Raw genomic sequence first — 11,207 nt, 5'->3', positions numbered from 1 at the left:
AACAAAGACCGCTGCTGGCCTTTGCAAAAACTTGTGGACTGACTGCTGGTGAGCTGGGAGCCTCCATGAGGCTTCCTAGGAGACCCAGAGGGGCTCCTGCAGGCCTGGAAGGTACCCAGGAGGAGCTGAAGGGCATCAGTGTGAGAAGTGTGGAAGCCATCAGAGGTAGGGCTTGCTCCATGGGGGCGAGGGGCTCCTCCCCCCATCCCTTCTTGCCAGCACTCCAGGCCCTCAGCCCCCACTGGCAGTAGATCTCCATCTCCCGGCCCTTGGTAAGCCTCTGCAGCCCCACGTCTGGCTGTTCTGTGATCTGCCGTGGTCTCCCAGGAGCTGTGGCTGGGAGCTGCCTCCATCTGTTACCCACCCCCACCCATGTTGACCTCTGACCTTTGTAGAGAGCCCTTTAACCTTTCCCAAAGCCATTTCACATCTCTCATTTCCCAGGATGCAGAAGAGGCAAAGAAGGGTTTTTATTCCAGTCTTGAGGATGAAAAAGGTGGGGCCTCAAGAGGAGCCAAGGGTTGGTGAAGGTGGAGACTGGCCCCAAGGCCTCACCTCCTGCCTGCTAGCCCTGGGTTCCCTCCATAGTGGCGCTAAAGCAAGGCAGGCCTGGTCTGAGGCCCTGGTACCTGGCCCCTACCCTTCCATATGCAGCCTAGCCACTATCTCGCCAGGACCTGCCTAGCAAACCCTTGAAAGCTTAGGCGCAGTGCAGACCAGCCATCCTTTGGAGCTACACAGAGGCCTGGACATCCGGCTGGGATTCAGACCTTTGAATGGGGCTGGAAGGGGTGTGGGAGTAAGGGGGCGGGTGGGAGGGTGACTGCCTGCAGAGTGGTAAAGAGGGAGGGAGGCTCCACACTGGGTGGCCTGGCTGTGGACCCCACCATTCTTGGAGGTGAGAGAGCCTGCCCACCCCAGCCCCCCGGACTAACCTGGTTCTGAGAGCTGGGCTGAGCTCCACTGGTGGCCAGTCATTGGCCAGGGAGGGTCGTGGAGTGTGGAGCCCTAGGCAGGACAATAGCGCTGATACCCAGGGAGGAGGAAGTGAGGGGGACTCCGACCTACAAGAAGGAACTGGTGGGAGAAGTGGAAGTGGCTGGGGCGGGGAAAGAAGGTGGGTGTGTGTGTGTGTGTGTGTGTGTGATTAGCCAAGAGTAGCTTTGTCCTGGGAACAGGAATGAGAGGTCCATCTAGGGTCTGCAAGGGTGGGGGGTTCTGGGGCCTTTGAGAAAGTTCTGATGGGGGAAGTGATGGGCGCTGGGGGTGGGACCCCAAAGGGGGGCCCCTGAAGGTACAGACTCTGGAGCATTCAGGGCTAAAACTCAGACAGGGTTCGCACAGGGGCCTCTGGCCTGGTAGACCGCAGGGTGTGGAACCAGCCTTGTGGGTTGCCTGGTCAGTGGGATAAATGCCAACCATCACAGACCAAGAGGAAGCCCTCGGTGTGGGTGGGTGGAAGGGGGCCTTCACTAGTGGGGCTGGCCTGGAGGCCAGGTGGCTCAGAACCTGTGACTCAGGGGTGTCCCCTAGGCTGGTCCAGGGGATGTGGTGGGCACGGGCAGGCAAGGCTCAAGCGAAAGGGACAGAGAGCCTGGCTCCAGCCTACACAGAAAGGGAAGCAGGGAGTCCCCAGGAGCTGACATCACACATCCTACCGGAGCCTGACAGGCAGATTTGAAAAAGGAATGGCTGTTTCTCTTTGCTTGGGTTGTCTGCTCAAGGGAATTCAGACACTGTGGGTTTGGGTTTCGGCAAAGCTCTGGACTCACTCAGGGAATCTAGGTGATGAGAAAAGGGGGAGAGGCCTCCCCCGTGTGAGGGACCGTGCCCCACACCAGCAGAGCAGCCATGTGGTCCAGCCGCAGCTCCTGGGGGTGTTGCTACAGGAACCCGCTCGCCAGTCTCCTATACCCTCAGAATCACAGAGGGCAGGGGCACCGGTGTGGCTGCAACAAGGTATTTATTCAAAATGTGCAAAGCTGAACATGCAGGTGCAAACCTAACTTAGGAAGATCTGCCAGTGGCCCCGGGGTGGCCGTGCCAGGAGGGCCCACTGCCAGTTCGTGGCCAAGAAGCAGCCAGGGCACCTCAGACCAGTCCTTGGGTCTGAAGAGCCTGGGGCATGGGTGCTCACTGGAGAGTCCTCCTCACCTAAAAGCCAGAATATCTTGCTAAAGAAAAAAGCAAAAATCATAGTGGGTCTAAGGGGTTGGGAGGGGGTAACAAACTATCTTGCCCTCTGGGGTTCCCACTCTTTTAGGGGTTGGGTGGGGGGGCTGGACTCAAAGCCTGCTGTCCTGCCAGGAAGACCTTCCACGCCTTGGGAGGGATGGTGATGGATCTGAGGGGAGCCCAGGGGGATCCCGGGATGGCCCAGGGAACCCCAACTGGATTAACCACGGCCAGAATCAGTGGGAACTCAGTGTCACGGCCGAGAGGTCTCTGTCCCCAGGACTGGTGGTCAGGCTGCTGGGCGGGACCCAGGCTGGGTCACCAGCCTGAGATGGACTTGAAGGGGGTCTCTCTGGCCTAGCCTGGCTTGGCCTCGGGAGCTTTCTGGACTTAGGGAGCCTAACGAGGCTGAGACCCTCTTTTAAGGGAGCCTGAGGAGACTTTGGGGACCTCTGGCACTGTTGGGTGGAGGGCAAGAGTCATCTACACGGGGGATTCTCCAGGGAAGCCTAAGTCATTAGAAGCAGCTGAACAAGCAGGGGAACGCAGCCATCACTGTCGAGTCGGGGAAGCCTGGGGACATCACTGCCACAGGTCGCCGGCAGCCGCCCCCTTGTCATTCTCGTGGAACTTGTGCAGGTGGTCGGCGAACCTGGGGGCCACAGAAACATTTGCTAAAGCCGAGTGCAAAAAAGAAAGAAATGTGGGGGGTGGTGGAGGGCATGGAGGTCTCCAGGGGGTGTGCCCCCTGTGGGTGGACCAGATGGGGGCAGTGATGGAAGCCTGGGCGGGAGGCAGGGACCATAAGAACGGGTGGTGTGGGGGGCTGAGGGGGGGCCGAGTGGGGCGCAGGTGGGTCCTCACTTCTTGGCGCAGAAGGTGGCACAGTCCCGCTCCATGCTCTCGCTCCACGCCAGCTTGTAGAGCACCTGCCCCAGGGGAGAGAGACGGTCAGCTGCCTCGCGGCCACTCCAGCCATCCACCTGCCACCCCTGGGCTTGGCTTCCTGACATGTGGCATTTCTTGTGGCCGCAGCCCCAGGTCGGGGGGCGGGGGGCCTTAGAGATGCTACCTCTCGTGCCCACCAGCTTCACAGCTGGTCAGACAGGCCTGGGCATGGAGCTACCACCCCTAACGTTGCTGGGCGTACCACTGGCAGCACCAGGACCGGCTGGGCCCTGGGGTCAGAGCTGGGGCCCAGGTTGGCCATATAGGGGCCATCTTGACTGTGGTCCCTGAGGCTGAAGGCTTCTACAGGCACGCCCTTACCTCTGCTTCTCCCTCTGCTGGGCGGACACGTGGGCATCAGCAGGCCCCCATATGTGCTGTGCCCGGGAGCTAGAATGCCCCTCTGCCCCCCAGGAGGTTCAGCTCAAGGAGTCCCCTCTCTGTGCAGCCCACCTGGCTGTCCCTTGGCAGAGGCTCTCCTGTTAGACCTCTTTGCCCACACGCCAGCCTCCCTCAGTGGCCCTTCCCTCCACCAAGCCCCCACTCCCAGGGCCGGGCCCTGCATGGAGTCGGACAGGCTGCTACCCCAGCCAGAGAGCTCGCTGGCTGGGCTTGTTGTCCCCCGAGATGAGGCCCCCGATGGGGACAGAAGTGGCCGAGCGCAGACTCTGTGCCTGGGGGTGGTAGGTGGGGGGACCGTGGTGAATGTATCCCTGGCCGTGCCTAGATCCTCACTCACCAGGAAGACCAGGAGGTGCAGGAACAGTGTGTAGAAGAAGCCGATGGTGCGGGCCATCTTGTTGGAGAGAACCAGCCGCCCCTGGGGAGCAAGCAAGGCGTGAGTGGGGATGGGGCAGGCCTCACCCACCCCTGCAGGGCTCACCCACCCCTGCAGGGCTTACCCACCCAGGGCTGGCAAGTTAGGCTGCCGATCCAGCGTTCAGGCTGGGAACTCGGGGCCGCAGGAATGCTAGGGAATGGCGCCCCCGTGTGGCCACGTCCAGAATCTACCATGAATAATGGGGCTGTCACGGAGACAGACGGACTCCCCGCTCCTAGGGTCACACAGCCACTCTTGACCGGGCCTGCGAGGGGCAACGGAGTCCCTTGGGCTTTCCAGACTGGGCTGGAGGGCAGGTGACCAGGTGCCCAGAGTCGGAGGCCCAGGCCCAATCCGGAGGGGCGTGGTGGGGTAGGATGAGGGAAGCTCACCATGCTGAGTGTGGCCTTGTCCCAGGGACTCAGGCTCAGGTATTTCCGCTGCCGCTCCTGAAGGGTGAGGAGGGATGAGGAGAGGACCCCCAAAGGCCCGAGAGCCCCAGCTCACTGCAGAGAGGGGCCCTGTCCTGCTGTCCCTGCAGGGCCCCGGGGTGTGGAGGCTGCCAGAGGCGCCCTAGTGCCCAGTCCCACTCAGGGACAGTGACGGGAGCTGCTGTCCCCCTCTGCAGTGGCCGATTCTGAACATGGAGGGTCTTCAGGGCGGGGGAGGGAGAGTTACAAGCCCCCTCCCCACCACTGTAAGTCACCTGACCCCGGGAAGCTCTTTGCCCATGTGCCTGCTCCCCAGAGTGCCTGCACCTGGGGTTAACCGGGTTACTGTCTCACACCCTCACGGGGCCGTCAGCATCAGCTGGTGTTCCTGGCGCTCACCCACCCTGGTGGACCCCAGGCCTCCCTGGAACCAAAGTGAGTGTGGGGGCTGCCCTGGTGGTCTGGGGTGTCAAGGTGCAGTGGGGGGGTGCAGGGTGAGACCAGGGCTGGTGGAGGGGGCCCAGAGAGAGCCCGAGGCTAGGTGAGTTGGGTGGGCACCCTGGGATGCCCCGTGGCCGGGCCCACGCACCCGCTTGCTGAAGGACGAGAAGGGGTCCAGGCGCTCCTCGTACTGGGTTGAGTAGCGCAGCTCCGTGTCATCACTGCCTCCGCCCTGCAGGAAAGGGAGGAGAGACCCGGTCAGCGGACCCAACAAAAAGGCCAGAGCCAATGGACTGCAGCCCGACAGCATCACAGGGAGCCACAGTCTCCTCTTCTGCACGTTGGAGGCAGGGACAGGGCCCCGGGTGACAGTGTGACATGGATGGTGCCTTGTGTCCAGGGGCACTGCCCAGGATCAGGGGTCTCCCCATGGGGTCAGGGCCACAGTGCCTCAGGACAGGTAGGGGGAACTAAGACCCCGAGGGCGGCTGGAATGTACAAGGTGGACAGGGCAGGGTCTGGTGCAGGGAGGTGGGTCTGGAGGGGCTTTGCTGGGAGCGTGCAGGGTGGCTGTGGGGAACAGGCCGACACCTGGGAGGTGAAGGCTGCCCCCCAGCCCTGCAGCAGGCCACGCAATGAACTAGAACTAGTTTGCATGGAGCCTGGGCGCCCTCTGGTGGCCTGAGAACAGCTTCAACTGGTGGTTTGAGGGCGGGTGGCTGAGTCTTGGGCTTGTCCTAGGGAAGCCCCCCCCCCCCCCCCCCCCGCCAGTAAGTCACCCACCACTCCATCCTTCTGCATACTCTGTCTCCCCAGGGTCTCAGAAGGGTTTTCCTACACGAGGTGGTCTCCTGTGAGCCCTGGGGGCTGAGAGAAGCTGGAGAGGGCCTTCCCGGCTCAGAATAGAGTGGGCAGTTTTCTATTTCAACCTGATTGATGGGTTTTTGGAATGTTGGACCCAATTCTGTTTTTTTTGTTTTTTTTTTAATATAAGTTTAAAACATTCAAATCCCCTACGGTTGTCCTGTATGTTCAACGTCCTTAGGGTTAAATTTCTAGATCCTGGGGTCAACTAGTGGGTTCCCCCTCCATTTCACACAGGAGTCACGTGGGCCTGAGTCCTGTGAGCACTACCTCTTTCCGAACCTCATTACCTCCTGGCTGGGGCTTCTGATGAACAAAACTCCATCAGGGCTCCACAGCTTAGGGAGGACAGCTGGCAAGCCTGGGGCGGGGGGGTGGGTGCGGGATGGTCTCTGGGGATCCCAGGCCCATTGCTGCCAGCGAGTCACTGCCCCGAACCGTCCTGCCTTGGACCACTCCTCTCCCTAGACTGGTTCACCTGGTGCTGAACTTTGAAGCGGGGGGCAGCGGTGGGGGGGCGCTTACCCGGCCAGGGTAGCTCTGCAGGAACTTGATCTTCTCAAAGAGCTTGATGTTGTCCGCGCGCAGGCTGTCCAGCTCGGTCTGCAGGGCTTGGATGGTGTGCTGGGCCAGGCGGTTCTCCTGGGGGCGGGCGTGTGGGTGAGTGGGTGGGCAGGGCCCGCAGTGGAAGGAGTTGGGGGAGAGGCCTCCATGCTGGCACTGGTTCTGCTCTGTCTACCCGGAGCCCCTGCTTGGCCTGAGGTCACGTCCTAGACCTGCCAGCCTCTGCTCAAAGCCTGGGGAGACCCCTCAGCAGGCAGAAGTCATAGTCCTTGGGTCACTTTCTTTTATTCTTATTTTTTTCTTTCTTATTTTCCTGGGTCACTTTCTCCATGTTGTTTGTTTATGGTATCAGCTTAAAATTACTGTTGAGATATATTTTGTATAACATAAACATCATTTTAATGTGTAATTCAGTTTTTTCACTACATTCACAATGTTATGCAACCATCTTTAATTTGCATATTTAATTTCACACACAAATTAAATATTTAATTTCAAAATTAAAATTAATTTTAATTAGTTAATTAATTAAAATTAATTTCAGAATATCTCTATCACCCTAATAAGAAACCCCACACCTGTCATCACTCACTCCCCATGCCCTCCTCCCCCATCCCCCAGCAACCACTAATTTACTTCCTGTCTCAATGGGTTTGCCTTTTCTGGACGTTTCGTATAAATGAAACCATACAATATGTGATTTTAATGTTTGCCAACCTAGGGGTAAAGTGACATGTGAACTCATCTTCCAACTTATTAAAATGCTTAAATAGGTGTTTTCTTCACACTGTGAAAAATTCAAAAGGACAAAAATATCCGTGGTAGTGTGGCAGTTCCTCAAAAATTTAAAAATAAAATCACCGTATGGTCCAGCAATTCCACTTCTGGGTGTGCACCCCAAAGAACTGAAAGCAGGGACTGTGAGATAATTTGCTCACCCATGTTCATGGCAGCAGTATTCACAATAGCTAAAAGGCGGAAGCCACCCGAGCGTCCACGGACAAATGAAAGGACAAACCAAATGTGGTCCATCCACACAATGGAATATTATTCAGCCTTAAAAAAGAAGGAAATTCTGACACATGTTACGGCATGGATGAACCTGGTGAGCATTATGCTGAGTGAAATAAGGTAGAAACAAAAAGACAAATATTCTATGATTCTGCCTATATAAGATACCTAGAGTAGCCAAATTCATAGAGACAGGATAGAATGGTGGAAGGTGCAGGAGGGAAAGAGGAGTGAGTGTTTAAACAGTACAGAGTTTCAGTTTGGGAAGGTGAAAAAGTTCTGGAAATGGGTGGTGGTGACAGTTGCCTAACAACATGAATGTACTTAATGCCACTGTGCTGCATTTAAAAATGGTTAAGATGATAAATTTTAAGTGATGTATCTTTTGCGTGTTCAGTTGTGTCCCCATGAACTGTAGCCCGCCAGGCTCCTCTGTCCATGGAATTTCCCAGGCAAGAATATTGGAGTGGGTTGCCATTTCCTCCTCCAGATGTATATTTTACCACAACTTAAAACACATACATGGCAAAAAAAAAAAAAAAAAAAGTCTAGATTTTTAAAGCCGAAGGCACAATCTTATAAATACTTCTTCCAGTCCACTTGATCTAGTTTGGAGACCTTTTCAAAGGGCTGCCTAGCCTTCCATGGTGATTGTTCCCAGCCCTCAAGGGGCATGGGTGTTCCCCGGCCACTTTCACGAAGGTAGCTGTGAGGGGCGCCGTCCTGATGGTCCTCCATTTGAACCTGTTGCTCTGGAGCCCAGATCACAGGGGGTCCCACTGGATCTGGTTCACCCTTGTCACTGGACCAGCATGGGGCCCGGCCCGCAGCGGGTGCTCAGTGAATGTCGGCCTCCCTGAGACCTCAACCTGGAAGCCCCATGGGGGAGCTGTGGGTGTGGAGGGAAGGGTCTAGATATTCCACCGCCTGCTCAAGCGGTGACTCTTTGAGGAGATGGAAACCTTCTTGGCTCCTCTTTCTACTGGGAGAGAGATCGGAGGACCTGGGCTGGCTCTGTGGGATGGAGGGAGTGGTCTGCAGAGTCCCCAAGGAGACACTGCATGGGAAAGACCTACATGCAGCTGCACTGGTCACCTTTTTTCCCCAAATATCTAATTAATTATCTGGCTGTGTCAGGTTTTAGTTGCAGTGTGCAGGTTCTGTAGTTGCCCGGCAGCACGTGGGATCTTAGTTCCCGGACCAGGGATTGAACCTGTGTCCCCTGGATTGGAAGGCAGATTCTTAACCACTGGACCACCAGGGAAGTTCCTGGGCTGGTCACCTTTGCAGACTGGACTGCCCTTTCCTTACCGGGGGGGGGAGTCTCTCCAGGAGGGCCACCAGTTGGGTGCTTAGCAGCCAGCAGGCTCTCTCAGACCCCAGAGAGCGCCTGGCCTTCTCTAGACTTTTCCTCTTCATAGGATTCAAGACTCTCCTCCCTGGGACCTGCCCCTGCTTCCCACCCCTCCACCTGATTGAGATGTTTCTTCCTGGACCACGGTGACCACCACCAAATCTTCCTGGGCGAAGCCTCTATTCTAAACTGGCTGCGCAAGTGACCTTCTTACCCTCCATCCTGGCACTGTTGGTCCCCAGCTTAAACCCTTCCATCACACCCCAGCCTGGCAGTAGGGACCTTACCTGGCGGCTCTCTGTTTTGTCCCTGGACTCCCTTCCCACTCCTTGACCCCATGTTTCTGTTCACTCGTTTACCTGGAGTGTCTGATTCTCCTTTCAAAGCCCAGCATGACATCACCTCCTCTAGGCAGCCCTCCCTGACTGCATAGAACAAATCTAATCCCACTGAGGTCTGTGGTCTGTGACACGTCTTTCTCCTCTACACCTGTGTGTCCTCCACTGTGTCCTCAAGTCTGTGGAATGTCGGGGAGGGAGGAACGTGACTCACCGCCTCTAGCTCTTGGTTCCGGGCCCGGAAGCGCTCCCTCTGGCTGGAGATGATGGACAGCAGCGAGTCCACCTGGCCCTCGGGAAGACAGCTGGCAGGTGCCGAGGGTCCTAGGACGGAGGGGACAGTGGCTTTGGGGTAGCAGGGTGTGGGCACAGCCCAGTGGGGGGCCCTCAGGTCACTAGCTCTGAGGGGGCTCTGGCTGAGTGCCATGGGGCGGAAGCAAAGGGACACTGAGGGGACTGGGTGGCCCTGCCACCGCCACTGTGTCCTGGCCTCAACCCGTGGGGGGCACCTCCGTCCAGCCCTTGGCTGCCTCTCAGGGCTGGGCCCCACCCCCACCAGGGAGCTGATCAACACCCACCAGCCTGCGACAGGCCCCTGGCAGGGCTGAGGGGTCAGGGTTCCCACGGTGGGGGTGTCAGACTGAAGCCTAGAGGGGCAAGTGGGGGGCTCACCCTTCTTGTGAGTTTCTGCTGCCTTGCTGGCGGGGGCCTGGCCTCCTCTGACGGAGGCATGTGCTCCTTAGGGCCCAGGTGACACCACCTCTGCCCCCGTCCCCCTCTCCCGCCCAGCCCATCAGGGCCTGGGCCCCTCCTCACCATAGAACAGAGCGGTGGCCTCCTTGATGGGCTCAGGAATCTTCTCCAGGCTGAGCTCGGCTGCGCCCTGCAGGTGGGAGGGAGAGGTCAGCAAGGTGCCTCCACACTTGGCAGTGAACACAGCCATCCAGGGGGCCAAGCAAGCAGAGGGCAAGGGGCGGGTGGGGCGTTCTGGCGGCGGGAGCTGGACACGGCGGTGGCCACAGGAGGGCCTGGAGAGGGTGCCTCACATGGGCCACCAAAGCGCAGGTGGTTTGCCCCGAGGCCGGAGTTCAGTGTGGGGCTCCCACCCGGCCACTTGGCCCTGATGGGCATCAGAGGCTGGGTGACCCTGGCCCTACCAGCCAGCCTGCCATGTTGCCCCAGGCCAGCCCCGTTTCTCTCCCTGGGCTCCGTTTCTTCGTCTGTAAAATGAGGTGGGGGATGTGATAACGACCTCCGAGGATCCTGGGACTCCGGCCTTCCCTAATCTTGGAGCCCGAGGTCCTCTAGCTGTGGGATGGGTGAATAGTCCTGGCCTTGCTTCTGCCCAGAGCTCCCAGGGCCGAGGGCCAAGCCAGCACCCGGTTGCAGGGGGCTTTGTGCCCTTAGCCTGTGGCCTGCTGCCCCGAATAGGGCCTTTGTGGTAAAGTGAGCAGACAGACCCCGGAGTTGTAGGTGACAGTCCCTGTGGGGCTTCGCGTGGGCCCAGAGGACACCAGCCTGAGGATGGGCCAGTTGACTTGGAAAGTCAGCGTTTTGTGAGGCTGAAAGCAGCCTGGGCAGGTGGGGAGGGGGCAAGGGTAGGGGGGTGGGCTCACCTCGGCGTCCGGCCGCTGGATGGACTGGATGGTGCTGAGGTCCTGCTCCAAGCGAGCGATCAGGTCCCTCTGCTCGGCTGCAGTGGCTGTGACCTCGGTGACGTGGACCTGCAGCTCCGCGCAGCGCCCTGGGCCAAAGGAAGACGTGGCAGTCAGTGGGACCTGAGGTGCTCGCCCTGCTCTGGGCCTCCCAACAAACAGCCTGTGCCCCTGCTTGAGGGACCAGCACTAGAGCAGCCAGCAGGGGTGGGGCACTCCTGGCACTCTCTGCCCAAGAATTCTCTGGGTTTGGGAAGGAAAGGAGCCCGGGTCAGAGATTTAGGAGAAATGCCCCCACCCCACCAACCCCCGGCTCCGCAGTGACCAGCCCCTCTCCCTCTCCAGGCCTCACGGCCCCTGTCAAGCAGGGCAAGGAGGCTGAACCCAAAGAGTCCCGAGCTTCCTCCAGGGCTGATGCTCTGGGATAATGACCAGAAGGAGGCCCTGGGGGGTAGGAGAGGGGGGTAGGTAAGGGGGGTACAGTGGGTGGTGCGGGGCAGGGGCAGGTAGAACCCACTCAGACCTGACGAGGGGGCGTGGGGGGGTGCTGCCTCTGGAGTGGACCTCAGACTTGCTCAGCCCCTCCCCCAGCAGGCTTCAGCACAC

General features: G+C 58.7%; 1 protein-coding gene across 5 annotated transcripts in view; it reads right to left on the bottom strand.

The window, feature by feature from the left end:
* Positions 1-1,944: 1,944 nt before the first annotated feature.
* CUX1 (cut like homeobox 1) overlaps positions 1,945-11,207 on the bottom strand; it is a 349,540-nt gene continuing 340,277 nt past the window's right edge. For all 5 annotated transcript variants that reach the window (XM_081557760.1, XM_081557761.1, XM_081557764.1 and 2 more), the window contains 9 exons: positions 10,563-10,690; positions 9,763-9,829; positions 9,161-9,270; positions 6,205-6,321; positions 4,964-5,047; positions 4,336-4,392; positions 3,863-3,943; positions 3,040-3,104; positions 1,945-2,827 (listed from right to left, as the gene is read on the bottom strand). In XM_081557760.1, the coding sequence (XP_081413886.1) occupies positions 2,758-2,827; positions 3,040-3,104; positions 3,863-3,943; positions 4,336-4,392; positions 4,964-5,047; positions 6,205-6,321; positions 9,161-9,270; positions 9,763-9,829; positions 10,563-10,690 (779 nt within the window). In that variant the 3' untranslated portion in view covers positions 1,945-2,757. The remainder of the gene's footprint in view (positions 2,828-3,039; positions 3,105-3,862; positions 3,944-4,335; positions 4,393-4,963; positions 5,048-6,204; positions 6,322-9,160; positions 9,271-9,762; positions 9,830-10,562; positions 10,691-11,207) is intronic.

Source organism: Giraffa tippelskirchi, chromosome 13, assembly GCF_054371585.1.
Source record: "Giraffa tippelskirchi isolate mGirTip1 chromosome 13, T2T-mGirTip1v1.2.pri, whole genome shotgun sequence".
NCBI classification, from domain to species: domain Eukaryota; kingdom Metazoa; phylum Chordata; class Mammalia; order Artiodactyla; family Giraffidae; genus Giraffa; species Giraffa tippelskirchi.
The sequence above is the reverse complement of the archived record's forward strand: the minus strand, read 5'-3'. Positions and strand labels throughout refer to the sequence as shown.